General features: G+C 53.6%; 2 protein-coding genes across 2 annotated transcripts in view; both read left to right on the top strand.

Moving 5' to 3' along the window:
• The window catches only part of LOC139605317 (uncharacterized), an 850331-nt gene that overhangs the window by 524147 nt on the left and 306244 nt on the right, over positions 1–19940 (top strand).
• LOC139605307 (olfactory receptor 14A16-like) lies at positions 6603–7535 on the top strand. The gene has a single exon (XM_071456669.1). The coding sequence runs from the start codon at positions 6603–6605 to the stop codon at positions 7533–7535; it is 933 nt and encodes a 310-aa protein (XP_071312770.1).

Here is a 19940-nt window from a genome sequence, read left to right as displayed (position 1 = left end):
CCAGGACCCTAATGTCAGTGGTCAACTTTGTGAGATTGTATACAGTGAAAAAAAGAGGAAAGGAGGAAATTGGCTGTTTTTACAGGGTGTGCTGATACTGTGATGCAGAGGGCTTTGTCTGTTCCTGTGAAAAATTCAGTGATTAAGCCTGCAGGGTTTTTCATGTACCAGGCTATGCACAAGCTGCAGGATTGGTTGAACGGGTGAAGGGGTTGTTAAAAGAGCAGTTGAAAAAATGAGGAGATGGGAACCTTTGCCCATGGAGAACCCATCTCCCAGATGTGCTCCATGCCCTTAACAATGGCCCACGGGGGAAATGGAAACCCCCTGGATGTGCACGGCTGCCCCCAGTTTGCAAATCCAACCATGGGCAGTGAGACTTGGACTGCCTGGGAAATTGTTCTGGCTGTGATGGCCCCTGGCAGGGCCAGCCCAGAGGCTGCAGGGCTGGGCCTTCATGCATTGGAATTAATGAGGAGAAATTCAAAGCAAATGAGAGCTATCAATACTGAAACAGGAATTCAGATTCCTCCAGGACACTTTGGTTTGATAACTGCTCACTCGAGCTTGGCCTTGCAAAGTGTTCATGTCATGGCAGGAGGAATTGATGCAGCATATCCAGGAGAAATTACAGTAATTCTGTTAAACAATAGTGAACAAGATTGGATTATTCAACCCCATGACAGGGTAGCACAATTATTGATATTGCAATTTTAGGAACGATTGTGAAAAAAAGGAGCTCCAGCTCCAATCACCACCGTTTGTGGAGATAAAGGGTTTGGATGCAGCCGTCCTAATAATGGAGCCCGAGTGTGGGTCCGGAGGCCAAATGGCCCTCCCGAGGCAGCTGAAGGAGCAGCTCCTGGGAAAGACAACTCTGAGTCCTGAAACCTGGGCAGGAACAATGGGGATGTGTCCCTGCAGCCAAGGATTGTGTGTGAGAACAAGTAGATCTGACAGGATATTGTTTTACACATGCTGCCAGACCAAATCTCCCTGTTTGCCCCAAGGGCCCCTTTGGCAAATGCTCTGATCCACGGGGCTCCATGGGAAGGCTGCTGTGACACTGAGGGACTTGCACAGGAATTGCATCCAGGAGCCCGGGTGCCCCTCAGGGACTGGGACCCGGCCCCTTCCAGCCCGAGGGGAAAGGGCCCCCCCAGGCCTTGTTAGCCACAGACAGCATGGTAAAGCTGAACAGCAAAGGGCCTGGGGGCATTATTCTGGAATTAAAAAGGTGCCAGCTCCATGGACAACAAAATTCTTGTTCCTAACTCCAATGAGATTGAGAAAAATGGATGAAGAACGGTGTCACTAAAGTACTACTGGTGTCTGTAAGTTGTACCTTGATAGTCAGCCAGAATCTTTGTCTGCCACAAACACCTCTAGTGTTTGACCAAGGGGTTAGTCATCAAAATGTCATGATGAGTTCTGAAGGATTGCTGAGCTTCTTTTGTAATTCTTTGCTAATGATGATGTGCTTTGCTGAGCTTATCCTTTTGTAATTCTTTGCAGCTCTGCGTGATATAAATGCCACAATTCCTTCAGTTGGTGTCTGTGTCTTTGGTAGTGACCCTGCCCACTGGAGAAACAGGGCCCCCTCTTGCCTAAGTGTTACCTGGCAAGGCAAAAAGCCTCCCTCCAAAATTCCCCCCTTCCTCCTTGTTCCCCCCCTTCATACCCTGAGCATGATGTGCTCTGGTCTGGGCTGTGCCCGGGGTCAGTTGGGGTCACCTGTCCTGGCTGTGTCCCCTGCCAAGCTCCCCCGCAGCCCCAGCCCCTCCCCAGCGTGGCTGGACGAGGGGCAGGACAGGCCTTGGCTGTGCTGCAGCTCAGCAAGAACAAAACCATCTCTGCGTGCTCAGCGCTGTGCTCAGCACCCGGCCCAGCAGTGTCTCAGTGCCAGGGGCTGTGCCCTCAGTGCCTGCCAGGGCTTTCCATGGCAACTGCCAGGACAGGTGACCCAGGTGTCCCCCCAGTGCCAGTTGCCATGGAAACAGTGCCTAGCGCTGCCCCTTTCTGTCTGGCTGACCTGGCCTTTGGCCCTGGCAGTGCCCTTGGCTGCTGGTTCCTGGTGCCCGAGCGGCCAGCGCAGCACAGGGCAGGTGGCCATGGCACAGCCCCAGCAAGGGATCCCCTCTGGCCCTGGGCACTGACACCAGCCCTGATCAAGGTCTGGCTCCGGGCATTGGTTGCCTTGGCACCAATCTAAGGAACGGGTCCCCGTGGCCATTGCCATGGCACCTGGTGGCACCAACGAGTGTCACTGCAATTGTACCTGGAACAGCCCTGGCACCACTTTGTCCTCAGGGTTGCCATGGCAGCCCAGGGCAGCAGCAGCTCTGCAGGCAAGGGGCCATGGAACCTGGCTGCAGAAATGGCTCCTTGGGCTGGTTTCCAAGGAAACCTGAACTGATGGGGGTTGCCATGGCACCCAAAGACAGCAGTGGGGTCCCTGCAGTGTCCATGGCAACAGTCCCTTGCAATGGCTCAGTGCAGGTTGGGATGATGATCCACCCTCACAGCTGGCACAGGCAGGTCTGGAGTGGTCTCGGTGGCACCTTGGGCTTGGCACACACTTGAGGAGGATGTCTGTTTGCAATGGGGAAACTCAAAGAGTTTTCGATTGCTTGAAAAACTAAAAGAAGCAAAGCCGCTCTTTGGCTTTGTGCAGCCAGTTCTCTGAGCAAAGCAGCTCCCAGGTGAGTGAGGAGAGACAGGATGGGGTTGGGGAATGTGGAGCAAGGTTGTCCACACTGGGTCAGACCTCAAGGCACAGCTTCTCTGACCTAGCCAGACCTCCTTAGGAGAGTCCCTGGATCAATATCAATCACAGAATGCTGCAATCACATCCTGTGTGATAGGAACAGCAATAAAAACACCCTTTAAAATAGGAATACATAGTTCTTAGAAGCTCTTTGAAATATTTCTCCATAACTGTAAAAGGAAATCATCCTGATGAACTACACGAGAGCAGAGGGAAATCAAGGCAGAGCCATGGTTTGTCAGGACTTGCTTGATCCTCATGAGCCTCACTGTGCATTTGGAGCTGAGTCTGGAACCTCAGGGCCTGAGAGGGGATTGCACAAACCTTGCCAGGAGTCAAAGTCAGAGGAAACACCCAAAGTGTCTCCAGGCATTCATGGCTCCCACTGAGGTCCATCTCTACACAGGCTCCTCATGGATTCCTTGGAGGAAAGAATTGGAGGCCGGGATGGGACAAAAAACTGCTGAGAAGTCTCATTGAGGAAAGAAAAATCCAAAGTACCTTTAAAATCTTGAGTATCTCAAAGTATTAATGAGCCCCACTGAGTGTCAGTACAAAGATCTCAAGGGACTCATTAAAGCAGATAATTGGGGCCATGATTGCACAAACCTCTCACAGAGTCTGTATCAAAACGGAAACACCAAGTACCTTAAAATAACTGAAGTACCCTGAAGTATTAATGAGCCCACTGAGTGTTGTTACTGACAAAGCCTCTCCAGGGACTAATTACAGCAGATAATTGGAGGCCAAGATTGCACAAACCTCTCAGAGACTCCAAGGCAAAAGCCAAACCCCAAGTCCTTTGAAAAAGCTGCAGTCCCTGCAGGGAGCATGAAGGAGCCGCCAGGGCCATTGCTGAGCAAGGCTCCCCAGGGACTCCTTGCAGCAGATCCTTGAGGCCACTGGGATGTGGGCTAGGGGGGGATGCTGAGGGCAGCACAAGGGGCTGACAGTGCCCAGCCTGGCTGGGGCTGGGCCAGGAGGCCCCAGGGCCTCAGGACAAGGTGTCTCCTCACAGCCCTTGCTGGCACAGACCCTGCTGTGCCCCAGGGCACCAAGACTTGGCTTCTCTTTGTCCCCACCTGTCATCACTGCCTGCAGTTCTCTGCTCTGCCTGGGGCCTGGGGACACTTGCTCAGTTGTGTCCCTCAGTGGGAGCCATTAAAAGTCCAAGAAAGTTTGGAGTTGGATTCTGCCTTGGAGTTCTGGAGAGGTTTCTTCATCTCCCTCTCAGGGACTGATGTTCAGGGCCTGAGCACAAAGCCCCAGAGGCTCATTCAAGTCCTTGTGCTGTGTCTGTGTCTGAGCTGGGCTGGGCTCCTGGCACAGAGGCAGCTCCTGGTCACCCAGAAGAGCTTCAAAAGCACATTTCTCTTGATGAGCAGCTCTTGTGCCAGCCCAGCAGGGCTGGGGCACTGCCTGCAGCCAGCCCGGGCACAGCACAGAGGCACAGAGAGCTTCAATCAGTCAGGGCTGGGAAGGGGCTGAGAAGTGCCTGGGGCACAATCACTGCCAGGCCTTGGCACGGAACCTCAGGCTGCAGGACAGTGCAGCTGCAGCTCCTGGAGCCATCTCCTGCAGCTGGAACATGCCAATGCCTGCAGAGCCTGTGAGTACATTCTCTGCTTGTCTCTTGTGCAGAGCAGCCAGGGGTGCCCAGGGCTGTCCTGCAGAGCAGGGTCCTGCAGCCCAGGGCGCTGTGCTGGGGCAGGGACTCTGCTGCCTGCCAGGGACAGCTCTCAGCCAGCCCTGGCAGCTGCTCCCAGCGCTGGGCAGAAGCTCTGGGGGGAAGGAGCCGCCCTGCGCAGGGCAGGGGCTGCTGCTGAGAGGGGCTGGGTGGGGCAGGGCTGCTCCCAGCTCCAGACCAGCCTGGGCACTGCTCCGCAGGGCACCTCCCAAAGAAGGTAAGCCTGGGATTGCTGTAAAGATCAGGAGCTTTCCTGAGAGTGTTTTCAATTTCCTGCTTGGAGAAGGATGGGAGAGTTGGCATGATGACAAAAAGATTTTTGCTTTTTTTACATTTTTATATATTCATGGCTCTGTAAGTTATTATTATATAGTTTTAAAACTAAATTCCTTACTTTATTCTATTAATCTCTTAATTACCTCTCTCTATACCTTATAATCATTAATTAACTCAAGTACGTTTCCTAACTTTCTTTTAGATTTTAGAACAATAAGCTGACAGTCTACATTCCTGAAATACTTTCTTATTATCCGTCTTATTATCAAATAGTCATATTATCAGGAAGAGAACCTACAAAAACATTTTTTTATTGACTAGATAAATAACAAAAAGTGAAGGTAAAGAAGCCCTTGGACCTATTGCAATGCATTGAGCCAGGAGTGTGTAACTGGGGCAACTGAATCTGCTACTGGATGTTCCTTTTCAATATCCTAATTAATCAACCTTAATAAATTGTTGAAATCAGGCCCCAGGTGTGCCCCATCCCCATTGGGACTCCTGGAAGCTTCCAATTTATGTCTGGTTTTAACTTTACTGTTCTAACACTGTTGCAAGGGGGTTTTACTCTACTGTTTTACTGTTTTACTCTACTATTCTACTGTTGCAAGGGGGTTTTCTTTTTCTCTTTTGATTAGAGACAACAAGGGGATGAGAGAAGCAGAACAGCAATTGTAATCAGATACAGAATATTCTGAGTTGAAAGGCACACACAGGATCACCAAAGGAATGTTGGAGCATTTACAGAGAGTCCAGAACTGTAACTTTGGGTGGTCAGTGTCTCTGCTGGGAGCCTCCCAAAGGGCCCTCAGCCACTCCTCAGCCCTGCACAGCAGCAGCATCACCTTTGCAGGGCCCAGCAGGGCTCTCCGGAGCTGCCCTTGCCCAGCTGCACACAGAGCCTGCCCCAGCCAGGGCTCTGCACACAGGCAGGTTTCTGTAGGGCCCCAGCCAGGGCACACAGGCTGGGATGGGCTCTGTGAGCGCTGGCAGGGACAAGGCTCCTCTCAGGAGGGAATGTCCAGGCCCAGGGAGATGCTCAGGGAAGGAGAGGGGGCTGGAGAGAGCAGGGCTGGGGCAGGAGGGCACTGTTGGTGTGTGGGAGGTGCCGGGCACAGCTGGGCACGGGAACACTGTCCTGAGTGCCCGGCTGTCTCTGCCCTGCCCTCTCAGGCACAGCACCACAACATCTGCTCTTGCTTCTGCACTGCCCTGACATTGGCACTGTTATCTGCTGCTCTCAGGGAGGCTCTGGCATCTGCAGCAGCTGAGTCAGGCACTGCCCTTGGCATTCCTGCCAGGCAGGGCTGTCCATGGCAATGGGGTGTCCAAGCTTCCCTGGCACCTGTGGGGCTGTGGGCAAAGCAGTCCATGGGAAAGGGGAATGAGCTGAGCCCCCTCCCTGAGATCCCATCATGGGCACAGCCAGGGATCTCCTTGCTGTGCCCTGCCAGGCTCTGAGCTGCCCTCCTGGGTGCAAATCTGTGCCAGAGCCTCTGGGAGTTCCCTGAATGTCCCACGGGCAAGGGCAGAGCTGCCACAGCTGAGGAAATGCTGCTGGGTTTGCCCAGGGAGCCGTGAGTGTCCTTTGCACAAGGGGGTGCTGAGACCTTGCCCAGAGACCTCGAGAGAGGGTGAGACATTCAGGGATCCCTCTGCTCTGGGCAGGGCCTGGTTTATCCCAGGGTGACCCAGGAGTGTGGTTGTGCTCTGATTGCAGCCAAAGGTTTTCCCACTGCAGGTAGAAGGGTGAGTGTGTCCCAGCTGTAGGGATTGTCTACAGGGAATGGCCCAGGTTTGGCTCAAAGCAGCCTCTGCTGACTTGTGACTGTCCTTTCTCCATGAACAGGTGCCCATGTGCAGCCCCAGCAAATGTCCAACAGCAGCTCCATCAGGCACTTCCTCCTGCTGGCATTGGCAGACACGCAGCAGCTGCAGCTCCTGCACTTCTGCCTCTTGCTGGGCATCTCCCTGGCTGCCCTCCTGGGCAACGGCCTCATCATCAGCGCCGTAGCCTGCGGCCACCACCTGCACACGCCCATGTTCTTCTTCCTGCTCAACCTGGCCCTCAGCGACCTGGGCTCCATCTGCACCACTGTCCCCAAAGCCATGCACAATTCCCTCTGGGACACCAGCAACATCTCCTACACTGGATGTGCTACTCAGGTTTTTTTTCTGATCTTCTTTATGGGAGCAGAGTATTTTCTCCTCACTACTATGTGCTACGACCGCTACGTGTCCATCTGCAAACCCCTGCACTACGGGACCCTCGTGGGCAGCAGAGCTTGTGCCCACATGGCAGCAGCTGCCTGGGCCAGTGCCTTTCTCAATGCTCTCATGCACACAGCCAATACATTTTCCCTGCCCCTTTGCAAGGGCAATGCCCTGGGCCAGTTCTTCTGTGAAGTGCCCCACATCCTCAAGCTCTCCTGTGCCAAATCCTATGTCAGGGAACTTGTGCTTCTTGCTGTTAGTGTGTGTTTCTCATTTGGCTGTTTTGTGTTCATTGTTTTCTCCTATGTGCAGATCTTCAGGGCTGTGCTGAGGATCCCCTCTGATCAGGGACGGCACAAAGCCTTTTCCACCTGCCTCCCTCACCTGGCCGTGCTCTCTCTGTTCTTCAGCACTGGTATATTTTCCAACCTGAAGCCCCCCTCCATCTCCTCCCCATCCCTGGATCTGGCTCTGTCAGTTCTGTACTCGGTGGTGCCTCCAGCCCTGAACCCCCTCATCTACAGCCTGAGGAACCAGGAGCTCAAGGCTGCAGTGGGGAGACTGATGACTGGATGCTTTCAGAAACATTAAACTGCTGGACAATTTCTGCAAATCACTTGTAATAAAAGTTACCTTTGATCCTTCTTGTTCATTTAATTATGGAGGTTCTTTTCCTTTGTTTTAGTATTTTCATATTGTCCACAGAGAAATGTCAATCTTGGTGCCATTTCCCATTTTGTTTCTCTCCACCTTCCCTGTAGCCAGAGAGTATATCAATGAGGGGCGGCACTCTTGGTGAATTTAAATGAGCTAAAGGATCTCCCAGCAGAGTTTTCTGCAGAGATGCCCTTTTGTTGCCTTCTGTAGAGCTGCAGCAGCAATGTCTGTGTGCAGAGCTGGGGCAGATCAGTGCTGGCCCAGCAGCTGTGCCCAGCAGCAGCAGCAGCAGCACTTGGTGTTGCCAGTGCTGCTGCCGTGGCCCTGCCCCGCTGCCCTGGTGGCCCTGGTGTTGCTGCAGGGCCTGAGTGCTCTCGGGGCCGGGCACAGCCCTGGGGGTGGCAGTGCCGGGGCTGCAGCAGGGACAGGCCATGGGCACTGCTGGGGCAGCGCTGGCACCTCAGGCCAGGCCCTGGGGGCTCCAGGCTCCGTGCCCAGGCTCTCTCAAGAACACGGCCAGGCCAATGCTCAGCACAGAAAACCCCGTGAGCAGCCCCAGGATGTGGGCATGGGGAAAGGAACCTGAGGGAGCACAAATGCCTGGGGCCAGCAAGGGCTGGGGACACCAGGGAAACCACTCAGCTTTGTCCTGGCCTATGCAGTCAGCCAGAAATTTGTTCCCATCAGCTGGGAGTTTCCTGTGCCACTGCAGACGCTGTTGCTCAGAGCCAGGGCTGCCTGGCAGCCACCCCCAAACTGCTCGGAGCATTTCCTCTGCTTCACCTTTGCTTTTTTTACTCTTCTGGTACAAATTTCTACCTATTGCCTACTCCTGTTCCCTCCCCTGCAAACAGCCCATCCCTGGTTGCCCTTTCCTCTCTGGCCCCACTCCCCATTGCAGTTCCTGACTTGGCACCATAAAAATGTCCCCCAGCCTTCTTGGCCACCTGGGCACACTGCTGGCTCATGTCCAGCCTGCTGTCCATCAGTCCCTGCAGGTCCCTCTCTGCCTGGTTGCTCTCCAGCCACTCTGTCCCCAGCCTGTAGTGCTGCAGGGGTTGTTGTGGCCAAAGTGCAGGACCTGGCACTGGGACTTGTTAAACCTCACCTTGTTGGATTTGGGCCCTGGATCCAGCCTGTCCAGGGCCCTGTGCAGAGCCCTCCTACCCTCCAGCAGATCAACACTCCCAGACAACTTGGTGTCACCAGGGTTCCATGAGACCCCAGGGTGTCCCAATGGTCTCCATGACTCCATGAGGCCTCCCAGTGTCACAATGTCCCCTTGGTTCCATGGGATCCCTTGGTGTCACCAAGTCCCTTGGATCCTTGGGCCCTTCAGTGTCACAATGGCACTTGGTCCCCCAAGGCCCTGCAGTGTCACAATGGATCCTTGCTTCCATGAGGTCTGGCAGTGCAGCAATGCTCTCCTTGGTTCCACTCTGTCACAATGGCCTCTTGCTCCCAAGGGCCACCACGGTGTCAAACATGTTTCCTTCATTCTAGGAGTCCCTGAGGAGCAGCCCTGGCCCCTTGGTTCCATGGGGCCCTGCAGTGTCACAATGGCCATCGTGACACCAGGTCCTGCAGTGTCACAATGCTCTGCATGGTTCCACAAGGCCCTGCAGGGTCACAGTGGCCTCTGTGGTGCCACCAGGACCCAGACTGTCACCATGGACTCCTGGCTTCCATTCAGCCCCACAGTGTCACAATGGCCCCTTGGCTCTGTGCTGCCATGTCGTACACAGTGTCACCATGGTCCTCTTGGTGCCACCAGGCCCCGCAGTGTCACAATGGCCCCTTGCTTCCCCAGGGCCCTGCAGTGTCACAATCATCACAGAATCAGCCAGGCTGCAAATGACCTTGGAGAGCATCAAGTCCAACCCGGCACCCAACACCACCTTGTCACCCAGACCATGGCGCTCAGTGCTACATCCAGTCTTTCCTTAAACACCACCAGATCTGGTGACTCACCCACCTCCCTGGGCAGCCCATTCCAATGCCCAATCACCCTTTGTGTGGAGAATATTTCCTAATGTCCAGCCTAAACTTTACCTGGTGCAGTAAAAGGCTGTGTCCTCTTTTCCTGTCATTGTTCCCTGGGAGAAGAGCCCGACCCCCACCTGGCTGCACCCTCCTGTCAGGGAGTTGTAGAGAGTGATGAGGTCTCCCCTGTGCCTTCTCTTCTCCAGGATAAACAACCCCAGCTCCCTCAGACACTGCTCCTCACAAGACTTTCTTCCAGTCCTCTGATCAGCCTTGTTGCCCATCTCTGGACACGCTCCAGCTCCTCCATGTCCTTCCTAAATTAGGGGCCCAGAACTGGACACAGCACTCGAGGTGCTGCCCAATTAGTTCCCAGCATAGGGGAAGAATCACTGCCCTGCTCCTGCTGGCCACACCATTCCTGATCCATAGGAGTGCCAGGGGTTGGATGAGGGAAATGCTGGGGAGGGGGTGGGGAAAATTCTGATTGATTGTCAGCCATGAAGGGTCTTGATTATCATATCTGTTCAAACTGCTTTAAAAGCTGCTGGGGATCAATATCAATTGGACATTGCTGAGATCAATCTTTAAACAGGAAAATAAAACTTAACAGAACAAAACTATACTCTTTGCATTGTTTTATACTATTGTATATTCACTTTGAGTACACTTCTGTCATCTGTCTAATTATCCACATTAAGAACTGAAAATTTGAAATATTCCCCAGGGCCTTTTCTTGTTCAGGTATTCTGAACAAATGTTTATGAACTCTTCTCACTGAATTCCTGAACTGAAGAGCTCAAGAAAGACGAAGTCTCCGGAGCACTAAAATCCATCAGCAGCCTGCAAGTGGCTGAGGATCCATCCCCATCAGAGCAGCAGTGAACAGAAATGGGCACAGCGTTATGGCTGCTGTCCCAGCTTTGGCATGGGCCCTGGGCCTGGAGCAGGAGCAGCTCTTGAGGGCCCCAAGGCCGGGGCTCTTGTGCTGCCCTGGGCAGATGGGATGGCAGCAGGGGCTGCACAGCTCTCAGCACCTCAGGCCGAGGGGAGCAGGGCAGCCAGGGAGCCTCCTTTGGCCTTGGCCAAGCACCTTCCCCCATGGCTGGAGCTGAGTCCTGTGGCAGCTGCAGCTGCTGCTGTGCCCTTGGCAGGGGCTGAGGCCGTGGGGCCAGTGGCCAGAGCAGCCTGGCCTCAGCAGAGCTGTGGGGCCAGAGCCGGCTGGGCTGGGCTGGGCTCAGAGAGGCCCTTGGTGCTGCCCAGAGCTCAGGGCAGCTGGCAGAGCTTGCAGGGAGCTGGGCTGGGCTCCGAGAGCCTGGCCCAGAAACCATCAGTGTCCATCTCAGCCTGGCTGAGCGTGCAGGGGCAGGACTCAGGCCAGGCCTTGTGGGGCAGGGCCAGCGCCTGTGCAAGGCATTGCAAACAGGCAAGTGGCCCAGAGAGGAGGCTGCTCTGTGCCCTTGGTGGCAGGGACAGAGCAGGGAGGGGGCCCAGGACATTTGTCAGTGCCAGCCTCTGTGCCCATGTGTTGGCAGCCCTGGCTGCTGAGCCCAGCTTTGGCCTGGGCTGAGTTTGGCTGTGGCCCAGCTCCATCCTCCTGCGGGGCTCAGGGCCTGTTCCCGGCCATGGCCAGCCCTGGCTGCCTCTCTGCTGGCCCAGAGGCCAGCAGAGCCCGGGGCAGGGCTGTCTGTGCAGCCCCAAAGGTGCCACGGGCTCTGCAGGAGCTGGCAGAGGCTGCCCAGCAGGGACGCCATGGGGCACAGAGCCCCAAGGCTGCTGTGGGCACCACGGCACAGGGGCCGTTCCCAGCCGCAATGCTCCTGGCCTGGGCTGGGCCTGCACAGGGGCTGGGCCACCATGGCACAGGGCCACAAAGGGGCCACGCAGCCGCTGCTGGGGCTGACAGCAAGGCCAGGCACACACAAGCAATTGCTGAGCATGGCCTGCACTGGCCAGGCCTGACTGTGCCAAAGGCACAGCTCAGCTGCCCTTGGGGGCTGCAGCAACACTCCAGAGCCCAAAGAGCCTCCATGGCTGGGCTGGAGACCAAGGCTGCAGCAGGGAAATGCAGGGCTGCTGCGGGATGGGGAGGCCATTGAATTCCAGCACACACCTCAGCTCTCTGATGATCCCAGCAGCATGCTGGGCCCTGTTTCAGACTGGAGCAGAGCAGATGTTGATGGGACAGGAGCCCTCTGGGGCTGTCAGGGACCTGCAGTTTGCAAGGTGCTTTGCTCTCCCTTAGGTGCTCTGGGAGAGATCCAATCCCAGCTGGGCACCTCAGGGCACAAGTGGCACTGCCCGTTCATGGGCACACAGCTAATGTCTTCCTGGAAAGGGGCACAGGTTTTAATACTTGTTAGTTCTATAATATAGAAGCAAATTTTTATTATCTGGATCACTTGAGTACTTTTAAGAAATGGCAAACTTTTCCCAGCAGGAACAGGAATTTCCTGGATCTACTGGATTCTTCTACTGATGGCAGGAGAAGAAATACTCATCTTCCCCTCTATCTTTGCCACTGACATTCACTCTAATATTTAATGACCCCACTTCCTTCAGGTGTTTCTTGCTCTCCTGTTTAAATGTCCATGTGTAAGAACATTTCTTTATTGAGAGCAACGGGATCTATGTCCTTTCCATCATTCCCAGATTTTCTCATCCAGATGCTCTCTGGTCATTCAAGTGCCTCTCAAATGACTGGTTTCATGCTTTGAGCTTCAGCTAGTTGCCAAACTTTCTGAAGTTCAAATATATACCACATTAGTGGTATATATTTGAACTTCACATATTACATATACAACTCCAAATTACATATAAACATCCTAATTGTGTTTATATCTATCACAGAATTACGTTTGCTTATGTCTCTGTCTAAAACTATTCTGTAAGAAATCCCTTGGGGATGGTGGACATGTCAGAAGCTGCTGGGACATCCCAGAGAGCTGAGGGAAGAGCTGTGATGGTTATTAAACTGTTCAAATGTTCAACTTGTGTTTGTTGGCAAGAAACCTTTCTGTGCCTCTGAGTGTCACCAGGCCCTGAGCCCAAAGGACACAAACCTGATGAGTTGTGGTTCCCACTGCAGGGGCTGCACTTGGACCTTGGCTCTGCACAGGAGAGCTCTTCACCCCCTTTCTCTCTTTTCCTCCCTCTGGGCATGGAGGGAGCTCCTGGCTTCAGCCTGTGACTCGTGTGTGCGAAGAGCAAATCTGGGCAGAATCGAGGCAGGGAGGGTTTGGGGGGACCTTGGGATCTGTGCTGGGCACAGAAGGTGTTTTCCATTGCTCTGACACTGGCTGCTGTGCAAAGTGGATTTAATATCCAGCAGAGAAATGACTTTGGCATTTGATGGAGCTGTGCCTTCCCTTGGCTTTGCTGGCTGACAAGAAATGAACATCCCTCTGTGTCTCGGGCAGCTCCTTCTCCAAGGAAAGCAGGTGGGAGTTGGAGCCAAGGAGCTGAAAGCTGCAGGTGCAGCCTGGGCTAGAGGGAGCTGAGATTTGCACAAGGCTGCTCTGAGTGCCAGGGCTTGGATGGGGGAAATGGTGGGGTGGGGGTAGGGAGAGTGTCTGATTGATTGTCAGCCATGAAGGGTCTTGATTTTCATATCCATTCAAACTGCATGAGGAGGTACTTGGATTCAGTGTCAATTGGAGATTGCACATAATTTATGGACAGGGAAAAAAACCTAAACAGGACCTAAAAAATATTTTCTCACTGTTTTTTTAAAAAGAATCTATCCAGTTTGAATACACTACTGAAATCTAATTAACCACAAATGATTTGAAAATTAAAATCAAATTACTCCCAGAGGCTTGGCTTCTTCAGGTGTTCTGAATGTTCATGAGCCCTGGGACACTGAATTCCTGCACTGAAGAGCTGAAGGCTGAACAAGCCTCTGGAGCAGGGAAATTCAGCAGCAGCCTCCAAGTTGCTGAGGATGTCAGCAGACCCCACTGAGGCCATCCCTGCCCAGAGACCGTGGGGGAATGGGCAGACAAGGAGAGCGTCCCTGGGGCTGGGGCAGCACAACTCAGAGGCACCAGTGACTCCAGCTGGGCAATGGAGTGTGGAATGTGGCTGGGAAAGCCCTGCCTGGGCTGGGCCAAGCAAGACACACAAGCCCTGACTCCCATCCCCCAAAGAACTCTCTCAAGGAGACATTTAAAAGGAATTACAATTGTATCCTCTTTTATGTGCTGGAGAAATACCAACAAGAGATTCTCAGGTGCCCAAAACAGTCAAACAGCCTTTACTGGGAGATTTAAAAAATTAGAGAAACTTTGGCAAAATGTTTAATATGACATTCATTCAACAAAAACCACTTTTCAAAGCATTGACTTGGCCTATTCAGCTTCACCAATCTAAGACTTTTCTATTTAAATTTAATCAAAATTTGCAAGTAGAGGGAATTAGAGGATAAAGACACAAAAAGAGAAAAAGACAAAATAGAGAAGTACAGACACAGCTACCAACTCCTGGAGTCCAGTGGTGTTCGGATGGCAATTCCAAGAGGAGATAGGGTCAAGCTGTGTGCTTGCCTTGTGGTCAGCCTTCAATACCCCTTGGTCTCCCTGGGCCCTTCCCCCAGGTGGGGCTTGGGCTCATTTGGTCCCTCAGGAGCTGGGCTGGGGGCTGCAGAGGTGGCTGTGGAGCATTGCCTGTGCTGTGCCAGGGACTGGCAGCCACTGCTGGGCTGGGATAGAGGCTCTGGGGGGATTGGGGTTCCAGGGCAGGGCAGGGCTGGGGTTCCAGGGCAGGGCAAGGCTGGACCTGCCCCTTCCTCTCTCCCACATGAAATGTTTCCAGCCAACAATCTCCTCCAGTGTCTCACAGTAACGCAATGTTGGAGGTGGAATTCAATTCTGGCCATGGGCACCGGGACAAGAAGGACAGTTCTTTCCCATTGGAAGGAATGCACAGAGCCCCAGTGTTTGAAAGGCAGGTGAGAGCCTAAGTAGGCCATGGCCAGGCAGACTTCTGAAGAACTGCAGATTTTGTCTGGGAGCAATGGTCCCAATGATTCCACAAGGCCTTGCAGTGTCACAATGGTCTCCATGGCTCCCCAGGCCACAGAATGTCACATGACTCCTGTGTTCCATGAGCCCTGCAATGTCACAATGGACCTTTGGACCCTGGGGGTTTGCAGTCTCGCAATGGTCTCCTTTGGTTCCACAGTGTCACAATGGACCATTGATGACTGGAGGCCCCTCTGTGTCACCCTGGAGCTTTGGTTCCATGCAGCCCTGCAGTCTCACAAAGGCCTCTTGGTTTCACAAGGCCCCACAGTATCACAATGGTCCTCTTGGATCTGTGGGGACCCCCAGGGTTACAATGGTCTCACTGGTTCCATGAGGCCTGACAGTGTCACAATGCTTTGCTTATTCCATAGGGCCCCACAGTGTCCCAATGATTCTATGAGCCTCCATGATTCTATGAATCCCCTCAGTGTCACAATGGACCTTGGTTCCATGAGGCTGTGAAGTGTCCAAATGGTCTCTCCATTAGGTTCTATGAGGTCTTGCAATGTCACAATGGACCTTTGGCTCCATGGGGTTTCACAGCGTCATAACGGCCCCTTAGTCTCATGACACCCCAAAGTGTCACAATGGCATTACAGTTCCATGAGGCCCCACGGTGTCACAATGGACTCTTGGTTTGATGGGGCCTCTCAGTGTCACAGTGATCCCTGCATTCCATGGAGCCTCACAGCATCAGTACAGTCCCCTTGGTTCCATGAGGCCCAGCAATGTCACAGTGCTCTCCATGATTCCTTGAGGCCTCACAGTGTCACCATGGTCCCTTGGTGTCACAAGGCCCCACAGTGTCACAATGGTCCCTTGGTGTCACAGGGCCCCACAGTGTCACAATGGTCCCTTGGTTCCATGGGCCCTGTGCTGCTGCATTCCCCCCTCCCCTTCTCAGGCCGCCCTGCCAGCTGAGAAATGCTCCTTGGGCCTTGGCCTTGGCCAACAGCCCCTGGGCTCAGCTCCTCTGCAGCTCATCACAAACACTGTCTGCTCCAGGCACTGCTGCTGCCCACCCAGCTCCTGCTTTCTGGAGGAGCAGCCCTGGGAACTGGTTTTGTTCCCTCAGTGGCACAACATCCCTGTTCTCACACTGCCAAAGAAAGCTGATGGTGCCAAGTGTGGCCAGGATGAGCCATTGCTGGCACTGAAGCCCCTCTCTTGGGGCCCTGCAAACAGCGCTCCAAAAGGAGCCCTTGGAGCTGTCCAGGGCCAGCGACTCCCTCTGAGTGGGGCCTCTCCCAGCCGGGAACTCTCCCGTTTGCTGCACTCGGGGATCCCCAACAACGACGGAGCCTGGGTTGATCTCCCCACTCCTCCAGGCTCAACCCTTCACCCGCTGGGGAGATGCCAAAGCATCCTCAGGGAGCATTTCCTGCCCTCAGGGGAATTTCTCCCAGGTGCCTTGCCCTGACTCTTTGTGTCTGTGTGCACACAGGAGTGCCTGTGCTGGGGAAATGTGGCAGAAATGCTGCTCTCTGAGGGGTTTGAGTGCCTTGCATAGCTAAGTCAGTCAGGCCTGTAAGTGAGGTTACATCTCGAGGAATAAGTTAAATGGTGTTAAGAGCTTTTCTTTACTAAGTAAAGTTTAATATGTTATAATCTAAGTTGAATATTGTTTCATTTTTATTCCACCATTAAACCATTAAGTCATAGGTTGTGAGTTAGGTTAAGTACTGTTAAGTGCGATTCATTTGCTAAATTGTGAAATTTAAGGTATCATTTAAGTTTAAAGTATAAGTTAAGTCCTGGTAAGTGTGAGACCTGTTAAGCTTTTAGGCCATATTCCTTTTATCCTTGCCCTCACTTTCCTCTAGTCACACACACGCACAGGGACAGTTCTCAGTTCAAGTCTGGTTTGATTGCCTGGATTTTGTTTGGTTTTGTTGTTGCTTTATTTCCTTGGTGTGCCTGAAGTGTCCAGTCAGGAGCAGAGTGACTCTTGCCAAGGAACTTTGTGCTGCTGTCGCTTAATATTAAATCTGGTTTTTGCTGATCCCTTGCTGGGGATTTTTTCAGCGCTCTCAAGGCCTCGTTGGTACCAGGGTGAAGGAGCCCTGGCCCAGGCTCTGGCCGTGGGGGGACACGGGGACACTCCCGGGGGTCCCTGTCCCCCTGTGCCACCCCCAGGGCCCTGGCCCCCGTCCCTGTGTCAGGCTCTGGGGTCGATCTCGTGGAACATCCTCTGGGGGAGGCTGCAGCACCGGGGGCGGGGGGACCCGGGGGGACAGGGGACCCCGCTGTGCACAAGCAGGGTTGGACTGCTCTGGGGGGAACTGTGAGGGGGGCCGGGGCAGAGTGACCTTCCCAGTGACCTCCTACAGCCCCTGTGATGCCACACAGCACCTGTGATGTCACACAGCCATCTGTGATGTCACACAGCCCCCGTTATGTCACACAGCCCCCCGTGCGATTTAAAACAACCCTGTGACGTCACACAATCTTCCTATGATGTCACACCCCCGGTGATGTCATACAACATCTGGTGATGTCACACAGACTTCCTGTAATTTCACACAGCCTCCTGTGATGTCATACTGACTCTCCTATCATGTTACACAGTCCCCTTTGATGTCACTCTGTGATGTGATACATCTGCTCTGTGGTGTCATAGAAGACACTGTGATATCACAAAGTCATCATGTGATGTCACTGTCTGTTCTGTGATGTCACAACCTGCTCTATGATTTTACAGCCAGCCAGTGATGTCACAACTCACTCTCTGATGTCAGAGTTCCTTTCTTGAAGATGGCAGGATCTGCTCTGTGGCCTCACACCCTAATCACAGCTGTGTGATGTCACAACCCCCTCAGTGATGTAACAAAGCCCTCTCTGTGATACTATGGTGCCACTCTGTAATGTCACAGCACATACTTTGACCTCACAGCCTGCTCTGTGATGTCATACAGCCATGCCATGATGTCACAGCCCACTCTGTGATGTCACACAGTTCCCTCTATGATGCCATAGCTGCTCAGTGGCTTCACACAACAACCTCTGTGATGTCATAGCCTAATCTGTGACCTCACACAGCCCACTCTGTGCTGTCACACAGCCCCTTGCTGACATCCCAGCTGCTCTGTGCCTCCATGACACAGCCACACAGGAGCTGCTGTGACACAGCCCCCTCTGGGCCATGCCACAGCCCCTGCCAGTGCTGAGCCCCTGGGAGCTCTGTCTGTGCCCTGCTGGTGTCCCTGAGGGGCCCTGGCAGTGCCCCAGCCCTGCTGGGCTGTGCACAGGAGCTGCTCCTGGCCAGAGCTGTCTCTCTGCAGCTCTGCTGCCCTTGCCAGGAGCTGCCTCTGGGCCAGGAGCCCGGCCCAGCTCAGCAGCACAGACACAGCACAGGGACTTTAATGACCCTCTGGGGCTTTTGCGCTCTTTGCATCAGACTCAGTCCCTCAGAGTGTGCTCAAAGAACTTCTCAGGGACTCAAAAAGAGGCTGAAACAATGAAGTTTCTCATACTTTAAATAGATCCTTCTGAGGGACAGGACTGAGAAAGTGTCCCCAGGTTCCAGGTAGAGGAGAACATTGGTGGCAGTGATGACAGGTGGGGACAAGCAAGGCAAAGGTATCTCTCTGGTGCTGAGCAAACCTGCGCCTCTGTCCCTGCAGGCTGTCGGCATCCCCCAGCTGCCCCACCTGGCTGGCCCCTTCCTTTGCTGGCAGCTCTGCCTCCTGCCTGCCTCTGCCTGCCACACAAAGCCTTGGGCTGCTCCAGGCTCCTGTGGGGGACGTGCTGCACCACAGCCCTGCCCTGCCAGGGAAATTCCTTTCTCCTGGTGTCCACTCTGGGCCCCCCCAGCTGCTCTTGGTGCTATTATGTCTTCTTCAGACTCATTCCCACTAGGAAGAAAAGCTCCAGCCTCTCTGAAACCACCCTTCCATCCCTCCCAGGCTATTCCTGTTCTGTCCTCAGTCTCCACACCTCTGAGCCCAGAGCCTGCAGACTCTCCCTGCTGGTTTTGTGATGAGGCCTCCAAACCCCAACTTGGGAGATTTCTGGGTCTTCTCCAAGGTCTGTGAAAATGGAAAAACAGAGATCAAAGTTATTTTCTCCCAAATCTTGCAGTGACAGAACAAGGGTCAATATCTCTAAACTTAATGAGGGTGGATTTACATTTGTTAGAAGAGGAAATATTTTACAATTATGAAAGTGAAATGAAACTGCAACTGTTTTTCCAGAGAATTGGATTCCCCATCCCAGGAATTATCCAAGATCAGGAGCTTTGTGCAACCTGACCCAGTGAAACCCCCTGCCCTCCCCAGTGGCAGAATTCCTGTCGTGTGGGTTCTCTGCTGTGCTGGGTGCCCTCACAACGCTTCTGGCCAGAATGTCTGCTGAGGGCAGCCAGGCTGCTGCAGGGGCAGTGACCTCACAGCCATCACCATGGCAGCCCTGTCCCCTGGGCCTGGCTGTGCCCTTTGCTCTGCCCCTGCCTTGTCTCTGCTGGCATGAAGAGTTTTGTCATTGATATCTTGTCCCCAAGGTGCTGGGGCCAATGGCTTCCCAGTCAGGCTCCTGGAGCACAAGTGGCTTTCCAGAGCCCATCCAGAAAGGAGCCCTGAGGCAGCAGCTCTGCAGTGGTGGCCACCAGGCCGGGCTGCCAAGGGAGGCTTCTGGCCATGGCCTGCAAGCAGCTGCTGCTGCCAAGGTGCCTTTGGTGCCTCAGGCTCTCCCTGGCACAGCTCCCAGCACGCCACTCTGCCCTTCCCTGTGCTGGGGCTGGCCTGGGGCTTTTCCTGCAGTGGGACCTGCCCTGCTGATGGCACAGGAAAGGAGTTCCTGCTGGAGCAGGAGGCTCTGCCTGCAATGGGCTCCAACAGCTCCAGCAAGGCCCTGTTGACTTCAAAAGTGCTGCCTAGAGCACAGTATTCTAATAATTGTTATAGTTCCTGCACTGTGGAGTAAATCACTCTGGTTAAGATCTTTCTGTCTAATCATGATCAGAATCAATCAGAGCCCTATTTATATAAATATAGCTGGTATTTTATCGTTACTTCAGTGGGACAAATTTTGTTAAAGTTGGATTCCACCTGTCCTATCTTTTACATATAAACCTTTGACAAATTCTGGGGCTGGGATTGAATCCAATCGCTGCCAGTCTCCTCTCTTAGAAGGAATTTGAGAAGTCCAGGGCCCTGCAGAGGTTTGAGGATCCATGGTGGCTGCTGGGTGTCATTTCTCCAGCTCACGCCTCAGCAGGAGTTTCTCCAAGAAAGAAACAAAGCTTTTGCCTGAAGCTCCCACTGTGGCCATGACAGGAACCGCTGTGAGTGTCTGGGCCATCCTGGCTCTTTGGCAGCCTGGGGACTCCTGGGAT

This window comes from Agelaius tricolor, unplaced genomic scaffold (genome assembly GCF_023055355.1).
Source record: "Agelaius tricolor isolate 1412-34295 unplaced genomic scaffold, bAgeTri1.0.p SCAF_64, whole genome shotgun sequence".
Lineage (NCBI taxonomy): Eukaryota > Metazoa > Chordata > Aves > Passeriformes > Icteridae > Agelaius > Agelaius tricolor.
This window is presented reverse-complemented; position numbering and strand designations above follow the sequence as displayed.